General features: G+C 35.0%; 1 protein-coding gene across 4 annotated transcripts in view; it reads left to right on the top strand.

Moving 5' to 3' along the window:
• Positions 1-22,729, top strand: part of CDH19 (cadherin 19) — a 99,946-nt gene that overhangs the window by 47,519 nt on the left and 29,698 nt on the right. For all 4 annotated transcript variants that reach the window (XM_027069149.2, XM_027069148.2, XM_027069150.2 and 1 more), the window contains exons 5-9: positions 19-183; positions 7,158-7,339; positions 7,879-8,132; positions 13,467-13,588; positions 22,486-22,607. In XM_027069149.2, coding sequence (XP_026924950.2) covers positions 19-183; positions 7,158-7,339; positions 7,879-8,132; positions 13,467-13,588; positions 22,486-22,607 — 845 coding nt within the window. The remainder of the gene's footprint in view (positions 1-18; positions 184-7,157; positions 7,340-7,878; positions 8,133-13,466; positions 13,589-22,485; positions 22,608-22,729) is intronic.

The raw sequence follows: 22,729 nt of genomic DNA, 5'->3' as shown, positions 1-22,729 counted from the left end.
TTTATTACATGTTTTAAGGAATCATAAGAACATCTTCTAAAATGGATAGAGAACTGCAAGATGAGTATTGGGTAATTATTCAAGCCAAAGATATGCTCGGTCAGCCGGGAGGACTGTCGGGAACAACAAGTGTGTTAATTAAACTTTCTGATGTTAACGACAATAAGCCTATATTTAAGGAAAGTAAGTAGTAAACACCGTGAATTTTCATTACAAGAAAACTATACATGTGCTAAATACACACAGATGTTAGGGCTTGCATCTAAAGCACTGCCACAGCACTATATAAGATAAATGTATTAATTATTCGAAGGTGTGATTATTTTCATTAGTGTGAAAAGTCAAATACAAATGAGAAGGTAATGTGTTTTTTTTTTCTAATTGCTTCCGTAATAATTTCCTCGTGCCTTAAACAAATTGTTACCTGAATGAAATATGTCACAGATGTCACCAGATTAAGTTCAAGGTGTCTGTAGGGCTATTTTCCTCTCTAGAGGGTCCAGGGGAGAATCCATTTCTTTGGATTTGGTTATTGGCAAAATTCAGTTCTTTACGTTTGTAGGAATAAGGGCTCTGTTTCCTTGAAGGCCGTCAGCAGCAGGACACTGTTAGCTCCGTGAGGCGTCTTTCTGGTTCTTGAATATAACTCACACACCTCAGACACATCAAAAGGTGTCAAATCCTCCACACGTCGCCGTCTCTCCAACCCACACTTTGCCTCTTCTTCACTTTTATGGAGTCATGTGATCAGATCGAGTCCCCTTGGACAAACCAAGACAATCTCCACATCTCAAGGTCAGCTGAATAGCAGTATGAATTCCACCTGCAGCCTGGATTCCTTTTTGTCCCTTTACATAATATATTCATAGGTTCTGGGGTATTAGAACACGGGTATTTTGAGGAATTCATTTTTCTACCTACTACAAGTGATGATTTCAAATGGTAATTATTTTTTATGTTTTATGCTATCTTTATTCACTATATTTAGACTAAGAACAGGAAAAAAAATTGCCCATTTCTATATTCACCTATGATTTATATTACATATACGTATATGAAATTGCACATGTAATAGAGATCATATGGTATTTGTCTTTTTCTGACTTATTTCACTTAGTATAATGCCCTTGAGACCCGTTCATGTTGTTGCAAATGACAAGATTTTATTATTTTTTTGTGGCTGAGTAATATTCTAGTGTGTGTGTGTGTGTGTGTGTGTGTGTGTGTGTGTGTGTGTGTGTGTCTGTCATAATTTCTTTACCCTTTCATCCATTGATGGACACTTAAGTTTCCACATCTTGGCTATTGTGAATAATAATGCAATAAACATGGGAGTGCAGCTATCTTTTCTAGTTAGTGTTTTCATTTTCTTTGGCTAAATATCCAGAAGTGGTATTACTGGATTGTATGATATTTCTATTTGTAATATTTTAAGACACCTTCATACTGTTTTCCATTACTCTTTTCCATAATGGCTGCACAATATACATTCCTACCGACAGTGCACAAGGGTTCCTTTTTCTCCACATCCTCACCAACACTTGTTATTTCTTGTCTTTTGAATAGTAGCCATTCTAACAGGGGTGAGGTCATATTTCATTGTGATTTTGATTTGAATTTCCCTGATCATTAATGATATCAAGCATCTTTTCATGTACCTGTTAGCCATCTGTATGCATTCTTTGGAAGAATGTCTATTCAGATATTCTGCCCATTTTTAATATTATCATTATTAGTATTAGTAATAGTAGTAGCATTTGATATTGAGTTGTATGAGTTTCTGTATGTTTTGGATATTAGCCTCTCATCAGATGTATGATTTGCAAATATTTCCTCCCTTTCAGTAAGTTGCTTTTTCATCCTTTTGATGGTTTACTTTGCTGGGCAGAATTTTTTTAGTGTGTTATAGCCCACTTATTTTTTTTTTTTCTTTTCTTGCTTTTGCTTTTCGTATCAGGATAAAAAAAGCATCACCGAGACTATGCTGAGGAGCTTGTTGCCTGTTTTCTCCTAGGAGTTTTATGGTTCCAGGTCTTAGTTCAAGTGTTGAATACATTTTTAGTTATTTTTGGGGTATGGTGCAAGACAATGGTCCAGTTTCATTCCTTTGCATTTGGTTATCCAATTTTCCTAACACCATTTATTAAGGAGACTGACATTTTCTTTGCATATTCTTGGCTTCTTTGTCATAAATTAACTGACCATGCATGTATAATATGTGTAGTTATTTTTTACTTATGTATTATGAATATGCCACACCTGCTCTGATAATTCAAGTACTGAATACAAGCTAAATCATTTGGTATGCTCCAGAAGGGATTTCTTCTGAAATTCTTAGGAGAAATTCTTTTTTTTTTTTTTAAGAAATTCTTCCCACCCCCTCCCCAGGGCATTCTGTCCTACCTACAGAAATACATTTACAAGCAATTCTGGAAATCATGACCAATTATCATGATAGGAAAAATGCATATGCATGTGTCAAAGAGAAAAGTAGATCAAACACACACATACAAATGCACACCCACCCACCCCCCCCCCAACACACACACACACACACACACACACACACACACGCAGATACTGTTCAGTTCAGCTATTTTGTGCCAGGCCCAGAGTTAGCAGATCTTCTGAATTTTCAAGAAATATTAGAGAGGCCCCTGGGTAAAAAGACGATGAGCATTTTTTGTGTGTGACAAAAATCTTAAAGTGCGTAAATGTGATGCACCTTTTAAAGTGTCTGAACACAGGGGCACCTGGGTAGCTCAGTCGGTTAAGCACGGGACTTTGGCTCAGGTCATAACCTCAGGATTTGTAAGTTTGAGCCCTGTGTTGGCCTCTGTGCTGACAGCTCAGAGCCTGGAGCCTGCTTCAGATTCTGTGTCCCTCTCTATCTGCCCCTTCCCCACTTGCACTCTGTCTCTCTCAAAAAATGAATAAACATTAAAAAAATTAAAGAAATATTACATATCTGAATGCTTATTTGTATGCTATTTTCATATTTAACATTTTCAGTATAATTCCATTTTTAAAAATAAAAATCATATATATTTAATGTATACAGCACGATGGTTTTTCTCATGTTTATTTACTTATTTGAGAGAAAGAGTGTGAGCAGGGGAGGTGCAGAGACCGAGGGGGGTACAGAGGATCTGAAGTGGGCTCCATGCTGATCGCAGAGAGCCTGACATGGGGCTCAAACTCACGAACCATGAGATCCTGACCTGAGCCAAAGTCAGATGCTTAACCAACTGGGCCAACAGGGAACCCCAACGTGATGTTTTGATCTCATATGCATAGTGACATAATTATTACAGTCAAACTAATTACCCATCTACTCACATCATTCCCTCATGTGCAAGTGTGTGGTAAGAGTGCCCAAGGTGTTCTCAGAAAATTCCCGTTATACAGTATAGTATTATTGGCTGTAGTCACCTTGCCATATACTAGATTTTTTTAATACACTACATTTTTAAATGTATTCATCCTACATAATTGCAAATCCAACCATTTGAGCAGCACCTCCTCGGTCCTTTGAGCCCATGAAACAGCTCCTCCTTAGATGGAATTTAGGAAGCAGGGCAGTAGTTTGTGACTTTCTTCTCCCTGTTATGTACGTGATTATCTCTACAAAGTGTGGGTCCTAAAGACAAGAAGATCGTGGGTAATTCTATTTGAAACACGCAGGACTTGACAAAAATGATTCTCAACTAATAAATGTAGAAAAATAGTAGGTTAACGTGTGGAATGCATCTCGTCTGTGTTTTAGCCAGATGAAGGGAAAATCACAAGTTCAAGACTCCAGAAGGCAGAACTCAAAGGGATTTTTATTGAGACTAAATGCCCTTCAAACTTCTCCCGCCATCCTTATTTCTTTTAATTTTTCTCAACTTTAATTTTGTTTATATATATATATATATATATATATTTCGTTGTGCATATGTAATTATATAAGTGTTATATATAATATATAACTATATATAATACAAAACAATGTGTATATATATATATAACCATATATAATCTCTATTAACATTGATAAACATAAATAACAATGTATATATACGTATAATTTATATATATCCAAATGAACTAGAACATTTGAAATAGTTTTTAAAATTTTTGTAGATACCCAGAATCCTCGTGTAAGGTGATAACATTACTACGTTCACATTTGAGTGTAGGTGAACATGATTCTAGTACCATAAAGTTACCTCACTCTTTAAACAGCTTTCTCTATTTCTTTCCCACACCATACTCATGCGAAAATATGTGTGTTGACTACGCTTCCAAAATCAGAGCATGCTGGTCTCCTTACTCTTGTTCAGGCTTCTTTCCGTAATTGGAATCCCATTGCCCTCGTCTGAACGTAACTATGTCATATCTCCTCTGATATGCCCAATCTTCCCTGACCTTTCAATCAAGGGCGTCCACTCGGCCCACTAATTACTATCAGCATTCACACTGTGATGGGTGCTGTTGTTTTCATCTAAAAAACAAAGTAAAATAAAATAAAATAAAATAAATACATTATTGACTCCACTGCCGTATCCATCTAATCATGCTTCATTTTCTTTCCTTTAGAGAAGATAAGTTTTAAAGAGTTATCCAATGCATCATCCTATTTACTGTCTTTTAAACTCTCTGGAGCCCACTCCAGTGAAGGCTTTACCCGTACTACTTAGCCTAACGGATCTGGTCAATTCTATCAATATCTATGTGCAGCTAAATCCAATCAATTCTCAGTCCTAATATAGTTTGATTTCTCAGCAGCATTTGACAGCGGTTGCTCTATCCTTATATGCTTTTTCTTCTGTCTTCCTAGTCACTTTTAACAATCTTCTTTGCCTTCTTTTCATCTCTGCATACTTTAAGCTTTGGTGTATTTCTGGTACCAAGCCCTAGGGCCTCATTTCTCTTCCCTTCAGAATCACTCCTTTGTGTTTCCCTATAGCCACCTGACTTTAGATGCCGCTTCTATGCTGACAACTCCCAAATATATAACTTTAGTATGAACCTCTCCTGTGAACCCCAGATTTGTATATCCAACTATCTCCTCAATATCTTGATTTATAAGTTATATACATTTAAACTGGACATATATTTGACTTCCTGGTCATACCTGCCTCCTCCTCTAACCCTCTTTTTACAGATTTTCCCCAGCCATCATATTGCTCAGGGCAAAATCTCACCCATTCAATTCTAATTCAATTCAATTCAACTGATCCAGCTCAGATTGCACTGGGTCAAATTTAGGTCAATTCTAATTTCTGACCCAGAGTGAAATGATGATCAATCCTGCGTGATTTTCGATATTCTGTGAGCGCGCGCGCGCACACACACACACACACACACATGTACACACATACAATATCTCCTGATAATAGAAACTTACTTTAAGATTTTGAAAGTCACCTTCCCTTCTGTTCTTTCTCATATCCAAAACCCAATCCTCTGCAGATCCTTGTGGCTCTACCTTTTAAAAATATCCATAATCTGAACATTTCTCACCAACTTCCATTTGCAACCTTCAGTCATACCACCCTCTTAATCTGGCCCCCACCTAGCCTCTCTGCTTCTACCTTTGTTCCCCTCTGCTCTACTCTCAGCATGACTTTAGTGATCTTGTCGAAATGCATACCAGATCATAGCACTTCAACGTTTTACCGCATCACAAAGAAACAGTCAGAGGCCTTCATATAACCTCCATTGTCCTAAATAATCTGCCATCATCCAGTCTTGTTCCATTACGTCTGGGAGCTCTTGTGTTAGCGCTCTAGCCCTTGCTTGTGGACAAACCAACACCAGGCAACTGACCTACTCTCGGTCACTGGCTTGGTGGCCTTTTGGCTTGCTCTTCCCTCTTCCTGAAATTATATTTTCTCAACTATACATTTTCCCGCAGCGGAGGGGAAAAAAAACACTGCAGCACAATTAAGCTGTTACTTCCTGAAAATAGTAAAAGTATTGACACCTTTTAAATCACATTTCTCCCATGCCAAAAAAATAAACAAAAAGGGAAGGACAATCTCACAAGGCAATCTGTGAAGTGACTTGCTCTATACGTCTAAAAAAATCAAGAATGTTTTTTTTTTCATTTTTCTTAACGTTGATTTTTGAGAGGGAGAGAGAGAAGGACAGACCACAAGACAGAAACAGGATCCGAAGCAGGCTCCAGGCTCTGAGCTGTCAGCACAGAGCCCAACGTGGGGCTCAAACTCACAACCTGTGAGATCATGACCTGAGCCTAAGTCGGACACCAAACCGACTGAGCCACTCAGGCACCCCCAAAAGACAAGAATCTCTTTAAAGAAACATTCTATTACATGCTCTTTTTAAAATTCTACAAAGTTTCATTCTTTAGAATATTGACATATATGATTATTTCTCACATTTTAACAGAAATCACAAATAATAATTTACAAATAGCTAACTCCTTATCAGTTTTATGCAAGTCAATTCTGAAAAATTAACAGAGCTCAATTACTTATATTTATATCTATGTATTTCAAATATAACTGCCATTGTTTTCACATGACCAAAACCATAGGGTCATGTGACTCCAGCATGGTTGTCTTACCACATCCACTCACCGACTCCCATGGATCTATCTTTTTTGTTTGTTTGTTTTCATTTCCACTATGGCCAATGCACTCAGGCTCAGAATGTAAAAATCAAACTATTACACTTAGCTTTCACTTATTTGTTTTAGGCTTTTCCAACTTTAATCCACACTTACATTTACTGATAACTTTAGATATCAGAGAATGCTTGAGTGAAATTGAAAACTCTTTTTATCAATTCGGATGGTTGAAGGATATAATAAAAAATAAATTCAAAACTATTGACCAAGTATGCATATGGCTAGAAATTTGGAAATTGTATGTACTGGTGATAGGACTTCCAAGGGTATATTTGAGAGAAAATAATAGATGCTCAAGTAGGATATTAGGGAAAATAAAATACAGATTACAAAAATAAAGAAAGTATAGATAGCCCGATCGATCGATAGATATTGATTTAAAAAAAAAAAAAACAAGTGACTGGTGGAAAGTGATGGGTATGGGTTTTCTCATAGTCCACACAAAAAAAGGGTGCTATATTCGGGAGTTTCTTATATTTATTATTTGTGTGATATCTCTTGAATTTTGCTTTTAAAGGTTTTTACCGTTTGACTGTCTCTGAAGCTGCACCCACTGGGACTTCTATAGGAAAAATCATGGCATATGATAATGACATTGGAGAAAATGCAGAAATGGATTACAGCATTGAAGATGATTCTCAAACATTTGACATAATTACTAATAATGAGACACAAGAAGGAATAGTGATATTAAAAAAGGTAGCTGTATGGACAATATTTACTTTGCAGCATAATACAAATTCAAATCAGAAATACATGAAATCATTTTGTTTAGCCAGTTAGTTATTGCTTTATTAAGTAATTGAAATGAGAACCTGTGATTTATGATTTAGGGAGCAAAGGAGCTTAGAAATGAGAGAGAGTTACTGCAGACTCTCAAATTACTCAAAGAACAGTCTTTTTTTATTTTTTAAAAGATTTTTAAAGGACAAACTTTTGTGAAAGACTTAAATTAATTCTCAATTCTGTAAGAAATTTGTGAACAGAAAAGTATAATTTTAATCCTAAATTAAAAATAGAGCTATTATTCCGAAACATTAGATGGAAATAACAAAACACGTGGCAGGATTTGCTATGCAGCTGCTTAATGATACTATCAGAGGGATCCTACCAACTACCCAAAGAGCAAAACCTAACTAAAAAGCAACTGAGACTTAATAACCCAAACTTTTTTTTTTCTAAGTAATGACTTAGGTTACTGAAGCATTTCTTCTTGTGTACGCTGTATTTCTTTGTAGAAAGTGGATTTTGAGCACCAGAATGACTATCGTATTAGAGCAAATGTTAAAAACCGCCACGTTGATAAGCAGCTCCTGAAATACCATGTAGAAGCTTCCAGCACCCTCATTAAGGTCCAGGTGGAGGACGAAGATGAGCCTCCTGTCTTCCTCCTCCCATATTACCTATTTGAAGTCTTCGAAGGCAGACCGCATGGATCATTCGTAGGCACGGTCTCTGCCACAGATCCGGATCAGAGGAGCTCTCCTATCAGGTATGTTTGGAAGGCTAGTTCTGGCTTCCTAAATGAGTGAATCCAAGTTAGCTTGAAGATGAAATTTCACACAAATGTAACAGAGATGAATCTCTCTTTCTCTTCTTGGTACTTTTCAAATTCGCAACAGTTTAACCTTGTGAAAACAGGGAGCTCACTATTGATAAAGTTGCAGTGAAATAAGCAACTGCAGTTGTGCAAGAAATAGGCAATCCCCAACCAAACTTCAATGCGATCAGCTCTATTGATTGGGGGCAAGTAGGTGAGGGAAAAGAAACCATTGACTGCATCACTTCAGAAGCAAACCGATGACCTATGGTCCATTCAAATACTATTTAATTTGGGACTCCTGGGTGGCTCAATCGGTTAAGCATCAGACTCTTGATCTCTGCTCAGGTCATGATCTCACGGTTCGTGAGATCTAGCCCCGTGTCAGGTTCTGTGACGACAGTGTGGAGACTGCTTGGGATTCTCTCTCCCTCTGAAAATAAATAAATAAACTTATAAAAAAATAAAAAATATTATTTAATTTATTTTCCAAAATTGAGAAAGCCTTCACAGGATACCACTTAAAGTAGTAAAAATGAAATCAGTCCAATCAGTTAGAAATAAATATTAAACAGTATTTGCCATCTATTAAACTAGTCTATTTTCAGGTACTATACCTTCATTTTTTTCCCCAGTATTTGTGCTGTAAGCCTCGTTAGACAAAACAACAACAACAACAACAACAACAACAACAAAACCTGTTACATGTTTCCTTCCACCACCTTCCCTTACTCATCTGCTTTCAACTCTTCACAGTTCAGAGAATTATACAAACTTCCATGTACTTAGTAGATGCTGGTTACTGCTTTGCACTTTGTAGGGGCTATGATACAAAGAAGAAACTTCTTGAGAAAGAGGAATGCTCCCACTTTTCCACTGTAATCCCTAACACTGCCTTCTAATATGTCGACATAGTTCTTATTTAGTAATAGTAGTTTGAGTTATAAATGTAAGTATATATGTGGTGTTACTTATATGTGTATACAGTTATACCCAGTAAAGGAACGTAGATGTTTTTAGAAGTAATATATCTATTCACCTACATATTGTTCTTTTGAGAATACTGAAGAATACATAACTCTAGAAAATGCTTTAAGGATCAAGATATTTATATATCATAATTTATAATAATAAAGTGTTGGAAGCAATGATCTAATTGTAATGGTATAATTAAGGCAATGGATGATGAATGCTTGACAGTGATGCTTATGAACATAGCTAAAAACATTGCATGTGGGAGAGGGGCAGAAAGAGAGAGAGACAGAGGGAGGGAGGGAGGGAGGGAGAGAGAATCACAAGCAGGCTCTGCATTGATAGCATAAACATAAAACTCGATCTCACAAACTGAGATCATGACCTGCTCCAAAATCAAGAGTCAGATACTTAATTGACCGAGCTAGCCAGGCACCCAAAAAGATTATCATTTAATGTCTCTAATGGATATTCTTTCATTTAGAGGTACCTTTTAAAGAAGACTGCTTTTCATATGTTTGTTAGGATGAAAATAGCCCCTTGAACACATTTCAGTTGGTACTCATCCTTTTCTTTCTTTCTTTCTTTCTTTCTTTCTTTCTTTCTTTCTTTCGTTCTTTCTTTGGAAGCACAATGTCCAAAAAATGTTTGAAATCAAATACTAAATGATTTCAATTTGAGTTTTAATGGGGTACATCTTCCTTAATACTCATTCCATGGCAAGCCATATGGATACCAAAGGAAATGATAGGGCATTCTATTTTACCCTCAGCAGTGTTCCATTGTTTGGAGGAAAGAAATTAACACATAGTAAACAGATTAAATTATACATAATTCTAATAACTCGTATTACTTAGTTTTTCCTTCCATGTAGGAATTACCTGTTATTTCTCTGAAGGGTGGAGATTCCCAGGCCCAGTTTCAACAAGTATTGGGTGAGATAACTGGCTTAACAAATGGTTCTTGCCAGGTTGTCATTATTAAGGACAGAAAAGCTTGCGAAAATGTGCCTTGATATAAATTACAATAATAAGTTATGTGGTAAATGTTTAAGAAAAACCAGGGTGCACATATGAAGAAAGAATGTAAAAATTAGACCTGAAAGGCGGGTGATGCGGTTGTTTTAAGGGGCCTTGTGTGCTAGGAATTAGAGTCCAGAAATTGTCTGTGATAACATTTCCACCCCAAAATTAATGAAGAACTTCATAAGGAATTTCCCTTAGGATTTTCATTTTTATCCCTAAGACTACGTATTACCGTATTGTTTAGGGTCCAGATATAGGGAATGTACCCTTTTGCCACTTCTGTGTATGACTCATTCTTTGGACATTATTGAAGTTTCCTTTTAACTGAACCCATGGTCAAAATTTGAAAGATTTTATCAATATCACAATGACAGTATATTCTTTTCTGATAGAAAAACAAAAGCAGGTTCAACCCAAAGCAAGCGGGGGTCAGAGGGGAGCAGTGGTGGTGAGGAAGGAAATAAAACACAGCAGAAGCAATGACTTTAAAAACAATAGAGAAATGCAAGGAAACCAAAAACTGATTCTTTCAAATGTTTGGTTTTTTTTTTATTAACATTTATTCGTTTTGAGGGGCAAAGAGAGACAGAGCCTGAGTGGGGAAGGGGCAGAGAGAGAGGGAGACATAGAATCTGAAGCAGGTTCCAGGCTCTGCGCTGTCGGCACAGAACCCAATGCAGGGCTTGAATTCATGGACCCAGAGATCATGACCTGAGCTCAAGTGAGAGGCTTTACCGACTGAGCCACCCAGGCTCCCCTAGAAACTGATTCTTTCAAAGCACCAATACAATTGATCAGTCTTTAGCAAGCCAACCAAGTGGGAAAAAAGAAAGAATGGACAAAAGTTACCATGATCAGAAATGAAAGAGGGAACATAACTATTGTTCCCATAAACATTGAAAGATACTATAGGGAAATACTCTGAACGACTCCAAGCCCCTGAATTCAGACCCATTCCTTGAAATCCCTCCAAGGAAGCTACCGAAATTCAAGTAAAGAGGAAAAACAATCTGAGAAGTTATGTATGTGAAAAACAGGGAGAAACAGGAAGAGCTTTGGGGGTATCCAAGTGTCAGGGGTGTTCTCCTGTGGAAGGGGACTGTCTTTCACGTTTCAGCTGTGCACTAATGGAAGCCCTTAATCCTTGAAACACCCAGAGGAGCTGTAGCCTGGTTGGAAAACTCTGACTTGTGTATGGGGTTGGCTATTATGTGTCTCAGTTGCTTTGTCTGTGACGTGGGGATAGTACTTCTGTAGAGGCACGTGAGGATTAAGGACGAGAGACACAGGCATCTGCAGAAGTATGCATGGAATGGGCCATTTGTTTATTCCATTTAGGCAAGAGCTGTTAGCAATGGCAAACTCATGCAGTGACATTTTATTCATTCAGCACTTTTGTAGGAATAAAGAGTTCCATGAAAAGGAATTCTGAAATGAACGAAAGATTGATCTTTTACACATCAAAACTTCACATTTTAAGCTTTTTTAGCTCCAGCTCTTTCTAAAATCCCTTGCACACATCTTTCCTTTCCTGAATGGTATGTATTGGCTATTATTTAAAATGTTACTGATGACTCAAGGTCATCATTTTTAAAAACTTTTATTTGAAAATTTTATTTCAAACATTTAATCGGTTTTATTTGGAATGCATTATTATAGAAACAGGATATTCTAGATGATTAATACAAAATATTAACTGTTAAACTACGGTTGCTTTTTTTTTTTAATGTTTATTTATTTTTGAGAGAGACAGAGATAGAATGAGAGTGGGTTAGGGGCAGAGAGAGAGGGAGACACAGAATCCAAAGCAGGCTCCAAGCTGTCAGCACAGAACCCGACGTGGGGCTTAAACTCACAAGCTGTGAGATCATGACCTGAGCTGAAGTCGGGCACTCAACCGACTGAGCCACCCAGGCGCCCCATACGGTTGCTTTTTGTCAGCAAATCTCTTAAGGAGGAAACGTGACCATTTGGGGATATGTAAGTAAATTGCTTATTGAAGGTTTAAAAATGAATAGAGTTAAAACCAAATTCCTCTAAAGCTTAATTCTCTGTAATTTCTATTTTAATTCTCCCCTGAACACTAGTCTACAAATCAGTGTGATATTTTTAGAGACCTGTCAATTCGAGATTAAAATATTCTCATCTCTTGCCACATAATTATGGAAAAACTTACTGATGTCTCATCAAAGTCTTCAGAAATATACATGCAATGAGAAGTCATCACTGAACCCAAGTTATTACTCTTCTTTAATTTTTATTATTAATCATTTGCAAGCAGATAAGACATGCTGAGTACTTCAAAGGCTTCTTTCATTGTGGAGTTTGAGATCATTTTCCAGGCTTTGCATGAGGGAATTTTATCATCTGGCTTCTTTCCATGCATGCTCTAACAACAGCATATTCCATCTATTATTACTTTATATGTGTGTATAAATACATGCATATATATGTGTATACATGTATATGTATATATACACATATATATAATTTTTTAAAAAGTATCAGAGTGTTTCCTTTAAACAAACAAAACCAAACATTTCTCATATGTCAGCAATCAAGTAACTAAAATATGACACACAGATTTAGCAAGCCACTATATTGTGTAGGAAAGAGACTCAGAGCAGCCTAGGGGAGGCTATGCTTTACGTGGCTTCGAGGGAAAAAACAAAGGTTGGCAAGCATTCATCTTTACCCATTTATTTGGATTTGTTAATTTTGCAAATGACATTTTCCCATTTATTTACTTTTATGTTTATTTATATTGATAGGGAGAAAGAACAGGGGAGGGACAGAGAAAGAGAGAGAAAGAAAGAGAGAGAAAGAGAGAATCCCGAGCAGGCTATGCACTGTCAGCATAAATCCGGACACCGAGCTTGGTGCTGGTCTTGAACCCATGAACTGTGAGATCATGACCTGAGCAGAAATCACGAGTCCAATGCTTAAACCAACCGAACCACCCAGGCGCCCCCTTTTATCATTTATGTTTAACTAAGTCATTCACATATTAAAGTTGTCTTTTGGGAATAAGAATGAATTACATGTGTTTAGATTTAGCGTACATAAGTTCGAACCTGAGAATATTTTAGTTTTTTTTTTTCTTTTTTCCTCACTGAGTTAAATCTTAACTATATTCATGTACCTTTCTAAACACCGTTTGGCATTATGTCATTTAGCTATATGGAGCATGCATTTAATTTGTCTTATTGCCTTAAAATAGTTTAAATATCACAGTTCCATAGACAAAATAATAAAATTAAGGAATACTTTTTTGTTGTTGTTGTTGCAGTTATTCTATGACGAGAAGCAAAATGTTCAATATTGATGACAATGGCACAATAATCACAACCAATGCTCTTGATCGAGAGATTAGTGCTTGGTACAACCTAAGTATCACAGCCACAGAAAAATGTAAGTACTCATTTAGGAACCACACAGTGGTTCACCGAATATTTTAAACCATTCGGTAATCTCCAAATGTAGGGGGAACAGCTAGCTTAAAACTTTGTTGGAATTGGACTTAAATGATACATAATATGTCAAAATTCATATATGTGTATTTTATTTTATTATTTTAGATTACCAATGTCTGTCTATTCCTTTTACAGCTTATGTGTATAGTTACCACTAACTGATTTATTTTGTTTAGCATAATACCCTCTAGCAGTCAGAGAAAGGCAAATACCATACGATTTCACTCATATGGGGAACTTAAGACACAAAACAGATGAACATAAGGCAAAGAAAAAGAAGGAAAGGGAGGCAGATCATAAGCCACAAGAGACTCTTAAGAAAAGAGAATAAACTGAGGGTTGATGGAGGAAGGTGGTGGGGGGAATGGGATAATGGGCAGCAGTCATTAAGGAGGACACTTGTTGGGGTGAGCACTGGGTGTTACACATAAGTGATGAATCACTAGAATTTATTCCTGAAACCAATATTACACTATATGTTAACTAACTAGAATTTAAATTAAAAATATGAAAAAATATACATATATTTGCCACTGAATACTTTAAGACTTTTTATTATGACAAATTGAATATAATTTTTGCAATTTTTTAACTGGGATATAGTTAATATATATTTTCTGTGGGTCCTCTTATAAGTTATGAGTTTAATGAAAATAGAAAGTCTTATGTACATTCCACACAGAAAAAAAAATATCCCCCCTTAAAAAAATTCTTATGGGTGGAAAGAAGTTGGAATTTTATTGCGTAGGAATCTTTCCCTTAGAGCAAATTTTTTTAATTTAGAGAAATGTTTAATTAATGTTCTACATTATTTTACTACTATCCAAGGAATAGTAAACCTAATGAGTGGGAATTAAAAATTTAAATTTAATGTTATTTAAAACTGACTAGTAATATCATTCCATTTAACCATAATCAGTTTAAACTGATTCTGTTAGTTCACAAGGGGACTATTCTAGAAGTCACATACAGCATGCCCGTGCCTTGTTCTATTTCTGGAAGAAAATGTTCGCTATACTCTTGGACATTAGGGACAGGATAACACTCCAACACAGCCTTTTAGAACTTAGGCATTTAAAAATAATCATATATCAATGAAATTATGAGAAAGAATATGAAGGATTCCAACAACAAACATCCATTGGTACATTGCAAACAGTAACATGTTTCCAAATTAAACACATAGTGAAAGTCGTGTTGATAGTCACATCTTCAGGAATTGGCGGTGACCAGTATTGTTTGTGGTATGTCGTCGTCGTCGTCGTCGTCGTCGTCGTCGTTGTTTTCAGGCATAGGTAGATGATTCCATTTTCAGGTTGTAAAAATTAGATAAAGTCATCCTAATTTACTGCTTGGATGGTGTCTTCACGATGATCAATTAATTTGTTATTATTAAGTCAACCATTTTAATTCCAGCTCAAAGGAATAGATATAACGCAATATAAAAGACTATCAAAATCATTACTTTAATCCAATTGATAGGTTTCCTATAGTTCACTAAAGAATTAAATTTGTGAATATGAAATGTTCTAGAATGCATCCTTTAACCTGTTTTGCATAATTTTTAATAATCTTGTTTGCCTCTGTGGCTTGTTCTTTTTGAAACCTTTAAACGTATATCTGATTCCTCACTTTATTGAGCAGTTGGCAGGTGATATGGTGGAGTAAAGAGTGGAAAGCGTCTGTTGCATATTTTTTTGTCTTTCATTGAATAGCTCTATGGCAACACAGCAGGAGAACGGAGTCTGGGTTTTGAATTTTCCATTTAACTTAACAACAAAGGATGAGAAGCAAATGTTACAGGGAATACAAGTCTGCTGCAACAGAAGAAATGCCAAGGCTCTTGGTGTCAGAAAACACAAAGATGCTTATTCTAAACCAAGAAGCTTTTATTCATTGGGCTTTCTGAGAACAAATTATTTATAATATCACTATTTACCAAACTATTGAGGAAAAGAATTCAAATCAGTTTAAGGGGAGAGTGGATAGCTTGGAAAAAATGTGTTTCTCTATAAAATAATTTTTTTTAGCTATTATAAGAGCATGTTTTAACAAATTGGTAGAACCTGTAGGCTTATTTTATATATAAGGGATAATTTTTGTAAAGATATATCATTTACTTTTTGTTAAATTAGAAGTGCTGCCATGTGAGTTATGAGAAAGCAGAATCTTTAAAATAAAATGTATTATGTGTATTCTGAGACACAAAATATTCTAATATTTTATGAAAGAATACAAAAAAGGATGAATGCGCGATGGATATGAAAAGTTTGCAAAATAATCCAATTAAACCAAACCCATTAATTACATGGTTACTTTTAATCAAAAGGATGCCATGAAGATCTCTAAGGAGATATTGTTCGATGTAACTTTTTTGTTGCCCAACCCCCCCCCCCGCCCTTTTTTTAAGAACATGGAAGTAAATGGTAGCATTAAAAAATGAAGCAAAAACAGTACACAAATCTCTGGGTTGCAAGATCACTGCTGTCCATAAAAATTATTAATTCAACATATATATGTATATTTACATATATACTACAGAGTATATTATCTAATCAATTTAATTATGTCACGGCACACATACTGTGTTCAGAGGTGATATCCCAAGATTCAGTGACCAGCACAATGGAAGTAATCTTATAAACTGTTCCTCCTTACCAGCTCATCAACAGGCTTCACCTTATTAAGGAAAATAGTGGCTCCAAATGTTCTATGTAATGTACTTTTATGTATGTGTGTAGGTGTGTACGCATTTAATATTCAGGCAATAAAACTATTTCAATTGATAGTTTACAGTATTACTTATCACACAGGTTTACACTAAGGGCCATAGATATTATAATGGTGTGTGTGTGTGTGTGTGTGTGTGTGTATATATATATATATATATATATATATATATATATATATATATATATTAGGGAAAATAAAGAGGCAGTGACAATAGCTATAAAAACTGGGTACCATTTGTGATTCACAAGGAAAAAAAATGACAGCTTTGTCATGTTGTATCTTTAGATATTTGTTTATAAAACCTATATTTTGCAAAATGGTTGTGAGTATTGTTGACTACTCAGGAATTATATTTTATTAAATACATTACTTTTATAATGACATGCATATACACCTTGTGTGAAAGTACATTTAGTAGCACTTTTATGGCTCTTAATAAAAAATTGAGGCCACTTTATTCCTATTTCACAGAAGACAAATCTGAAACTGCAGTTTATTTGCCCAAATGCTAAATGATGAAGCCAGGGACCGATCACCATTAGATCTTATTCCCAAGCCTATGTCTAAATCTCATGCCACACTAGGCCACACTGTCTCTTACTGAGAATGTGAAAAATGGTACTTGCTCTCAGTATTTTCTGATGTAAATATATGCACAGTAATCTCGATCAAATTTGTTTTTTTTTTCATTTTTACTCTTAAAAAATAAAGTTTAGGGACGCCTGGGTGGCTCAGTGAGTTAAGGGTCTGACTTCGGCTCAGGTCATGATCTCGTGGTTCGTGGGTTTGAGCCTCGCATCGAGCTCTATGCTGACAGCTCAGAGCCTGGAGCCTGCTTCAGATGCTGTGTCTCCCTCTCTGTCTGCTCCTCCCCGGTTCATGCTCTCTCTCTCACTCTCGCTCTCAAAAATAAATAAACATAAAAAAAAAAAAAAAAAACGCAGTTTAATTACAAAGTTATTTCGATTACTCAAACATGGGGTTTAAGTCTGTTTGTGTTGTACGACTTCCTCAGGGCCACCCACTGATCATCTCCTTCAGTATGTGAGCCAATACCTCCTTTGATACTGATTCTGAACGTTCTCTGAGGTTTGCTCATCTCATTCTGTACTGTTGTTCCGGCCACGTTCATTTGTTGATGAAAGCATGTGTGGTTGGTAATTGATGGGCTGGTCATTGAAATGTGCCCTACAGTCATTAAAAGGGAGTTTGGAGGATGAATAATTTTTTGAATAGATTTTAAAGAACATTGTCTTATTGGGCAAAAGTATGTTACAACATATTTTTTAAAATAAATTTGCTCTTGGAACATTAAAGTCAGAACCTAGTCATATCATAATAATTGTTTTATGTTTGAAGATGGCGACATAAAATACATGTGACATTAGAAACAATAAGTTAGTGTGGGCTTGAAAACATTTTAATTCTGTTGAGAAAAAGCAAGTAAATAGGGTTTCAAATAAATTCAGGTAAAAATAGAATAAAACGAGATTTATTGGATATGTAATTTTAGATACAGAAATTCATAAAATATGATTAGATCAACATTGAAAGCTGATCACTTGATGCAAAAAGTACCAAGTTATTTAGTAAATTTTTACACTTAAAATTTTGTGGATCATAGAATATTGTATTAAAACAAATAATTATAAATAAAAGAAGATTAAAGTGCAGTCAAGGAAAACAAAGTTGTAAATGCCTGTGAAAGGCAAACTGAATATAAACTGAATATATTTATTTTACACAGAATTTAATACTTAGAAGTTAATCACTGTTTCAGAAATAAGTGATTAGAAATGTTATCAAGAACAGGAATTATACAGTTCATGCTGATCTGCTCTTGGCATTTTAAATCAGTTTCTTAGACTAAAATATATACATATCTATCTATCTATCTATCTATCTATCTATCTATCTATATATATATGTATATATGTATATATATATGTATATATTTTAGATAAAAGAGACTTGATAGTCCCACTGTTATTTTTATTATAAAGCTAAAAAGTTACACGATTGGGAATAAAATGGCAAAATAAAATATAATTAGATAAACCTTTGCAGAACCCCAAAGTTAGTGTATATTTAATTCATCCTTCAAGATGTGTTTGAATATTTTTTTTTCATTTTTTTTTAATTATCTAGAAGGAACTTTATAACCCCAAGTAACCAATTATCACATACTTTTTCTCTGGCATTTTTTTCTTACTCCGCACAAACACATGTTACACAATTTTGGAGAAAATGTTCATAGGTGCCAAATTCTTATCAATCTAAAAACAACTGTTTGACCATATAAGTCTCCACAGTAATATGAACAGAACACCTGAATGTTGGAAAATCAGGAAGTCCCAAAATCCTTACGGAGAACATTTGCTGTGCAAGGTATACACCATAAAGCTTACAATGTAACAGTTATGCTGATTATAGGAAAGAGATGTTCCATTTTAACATTTGTTTTCCCAGCAAATGAAGGTCATTGTGCTTAGTCTCTTTCCTGGAAACATTCCCAAATTAAGCACCAAGCTATTTATCAGTATGCCAGCTAAGTGAATAAAAGTCCTAACTACTCTTAAATGAACTTATGAATATATATATGTATATATATATAATAGTAGTTATACCAATTACCAATTATACCAATTTTGTAGTTATACCAATTTTAAACCTAAGTTTAAAGGGATTTTCCAGGAAAAAAAGATAAAAACCTTAAATGAATTTCTTACTACTTTAAAAAAAATGTAGCAGAAGTAGTTTTTCTGTTTTACTTAAACAAAAATTTGTTCTGTGGCTATATATATTACATGTTTAAGCCATAAAAAAATGTAAGCTCTATTTTTTAAGCTTATTTATTTATTTTGAGAGAGAGAGAGAGAGAGTGAGAGAGAGAGAGCGAGCCCAAGCCGGGGAAGGGCAGAGAGAGAGAGGGAGAGAGAATCCTAAGCACGCTCTGCACCGTCAGTTCTGAGCCCAAGGAAGGGCTAGATTCCATCAACCATGAGACATTGACCTGAGCTGAAATCAGGGGTTGGAAGCTCAACCAGCTGAGCCACCCAAGCACCCTAAGCCTTAATCTTTGAATAGTTGTATCTTGAAATATCTAGAAATAACTATATCATAATGTTTTATTTATTTATTTTTATCCTGAGCATAACAACAACAGAGAAGAATCTCGGTGATAATTCTTAGGGTAAGCCGTCACCATCCTAAGGTGATAAATGGTAGAGGCTGGATTTTTTGGTATGTCATAAACCTGGCAAATTATAATTTTAATTAATTAGAAGTTACACTTTTTATCATAATTGCAACTGTCATTTATTGGAAGAAATAATTACAGAGTCTCATCCCAATCTGGAAAGCAATCCATCATAACGGAATAGAGAGAAACCAGTTTTATCGTTGAAAAGCATTAAACCAGGAATTTCATGTGCATTAGAGAAATCTGCTGAGATTTCCAAGACCAGAAGAAATTTCGCCCTATTATAGAATCAGACATCATGTTCTCAAGATAACCAAGTACTAGCCTTCATGTAGGAAGACTTCACACGACGTATCACGCATCATTCCCTCTGTGTTCACCGGGTAGCTGGCATGACCATCTGTATTTGCTGCCCGGTTTTATCCAAAAGAAAACTAAAGTTCTCATACTTTGAGGACAAGAGGGAGTTTTGGACTTGGGTCAAAGCCTTTGCTGAAATTGGTTAGGCTCCTACCCTCCAACAGAAACTGGGAGTGCTATTTTCCTCTATAATTATATTTTAAAGAGTTGGTTCCCACTGCTTACGAAGATAGGCCTGAGTTGTAAAGTTGGCAAGACATTTATTTAATAGCTTTTAAAGGGTTACATACATTTCAAAGAACACAAAACAACACAACAAACAAACAAAAACAGAGAACACAAATTACAAGTTTCCCAAAGTAATACTTTAAGAAGAGGAAAGAGGGAAAGTCTTTCCCGTTATTTTCAACCGGAAGAATTAAGCCTCATTTTTGTTTTTTTAATGTATTTGTCCTTACAAATGACAACTGCAAATATAATGCTTTTCAAATAATTAACATGATATTACAAAGACATTAAAACAACAAAGATACCTTCCTCCCCTTTTTCTTTAATTATAAGTATCTTCCCACAGCATTAAAAAAAAACATTTAAGATAATGATATGCAAATATACAATATATCATGCTGCAATTTGCTTTATTATTATTTCACAAAATGCGGTGTCTATCACTCCTGATTAGTAGATAAATAAAATAATAATATTTAATATTTACTGCTTATGTATATCCTAAGTAATTTTATAAATACTTTATATCTTTTAATTAATTTAATCTTTATAATGGTTCTATAAGGTAAGTTACTAGTATCTTTCTCATTTTACAGAAAACCCACTGAGACAGTGGCTTTTTCTCAAATTGAGAATCAAGATTAAAATCTATTTTTATAGCTCATGGACACTGATACATTTATTACCTTAACTCATCCATTTTTAATAAGCACACACAATTTCATAGTATGGTTGTAATTTATTTGTCAATTCCCTTTTGATATGCACTTGGATAATTTCCAGTTATTTGAGATGCAAAAAAAAATGTAGAATAAATGAATTGGATCCCCTACTCTTTCTTTGTATGTATTAGTACCTTGGACCTGTGCAGTACCTGAAACCTGTGCAGGTTTCCCTAAGGAATTATGGGTCAAAGATACCTGTAGTTTAACTCTTACCATCTACTGCCAGATTAGATTCTGGAAAAGGTTTACATCCTTGTTATTTTTCAGTACTCCTCCAGCACTGTCTCTGTTTTCCATATTTAACATGGAACCCATGGACTAGGGCATCATTGTCCTCACTGCTGGTGAGCCAGAGTGTTTGTTAATATTACGATAGAGCAGTGTTTCCAATGTGCACAGTTTTGCCTCCTAATACCTTTGACAATGTCTGAAGTCAACTTTGATTGTCACAACTAGGGGCATGGATGCTACTGGCATTTAGTTAGTGGAGGTCAGAGATGATGCTAAGCACAGGATAGCCCTCTCCCATCCTCACCCCTGCAAACAGAACTGTCCAGTCCAAAATATCAGCAGTGATGAGGTTAAGAACCCTGGCATCGATTATTTGTATATTCTCATCCACAAATTTCTGGTTTGTGATTATTTCCCCCCATTTTTTTTCATATCGACTGTCGGAATTTGAAAATTAGAGCTATTAAAATTTCACATTATGATGCAAACATTTTTCCAGATCAATGGTGTTTTGTTGTTGTTGTTGTTTTTTTTTTACTTTTTTTTGGGGGGGGCACATTTAAAAATGTATTTAACCATATATTTCCATCCCTTCATAGTTTCTGCATTTCTTGACTCACTTCAGAAAATCTTCCCAATTCAATGTATACATAAAACTTTACCTAGATTTTATTGTAATTATTTTCAAATGTATTTAGATCCTTATTCTTTTTTTTTTTTTTAATACTTGACCAAACAGTGCTATTTAGAGACCTTACTGCTGGCTTTTTAAACTGCCTATTCTACATCAGCTATAACCTTAGGCCCGCCATTTAACTGTAATTTGTGGAACTAAATTCTCAATGTTTTTATCAGTAAAGTTGGGGAGGATTATATATATATATATATATATATATATATATATATATATATGTATATATATATATAATTAATTATATTTAATTTACATTTAATTTAATTTATTAAATTTAATTAATTTAATTTACATTTAATTCTGATATATATATCAGAATTAAATGCATTGATATACATATGTTCAACAGTTGCTAGAGTTAGGAAGGTGTTCCTATACCTGCCCATCTTTTTCACTACTTTTTCTCATCAGCTCTAACTAGAGTCCTTGGCAGGTAAAAGGCACTTGATTAATATTGGTTGAGTTGAATGTGTTGAGGACATTTTTTCCTCGGCTACTATTGGTAAATATATGATTGATAAATAGATCGTGTGCTTGGATGTCTTTTATTCAAGGAAAATAAAAATATACCACCCAGTCTCTAATGCAATTATCATAACCATTTTCCCCCCTAAAGAGAGCATTGACATTCTTTATTTTCATTCTGTTTAATCAATTTGCAGACAATGTGCAACAAATTTCTGCAGTTCCTGTGTATGTGCAAGTTCTTAATATTAATGATCATGCTCCCGAGTTCTCTGAATACTATGACACATATGTTTGTGAAAATGCAGACCCTGGTCAGGTAAGGACTTGCAATAAATTGCTAATGTCTAAACATTGCCATATATTATATATAATAGCTTTTGTCACTATTCCTCCCATTTTGAAATGATAAAAGTAAGTTTTATTTAACTGTATGAATTA

Source organism: Acinonyx jubatus, chromosome D3 (genome assembly GCF_027475565.1).
Source record: "Acinonyx jubatus isolate Ajub_Pintada_27869175 chromosome D3, VMU_Ajub_asm_v1.0, whole genome shotgun sequence".
NCBI classification, from domain to species: Eukaryota; Metazoa; Chordata; class Mammalia; order Carnivora; family Felidae; genus Acinonyx; species Acinonyx jubatus.
Note: the sequence above shows the minus strand (reverse complement) of the source record. Positions and strands in the feature narration are given on the sequence as shown.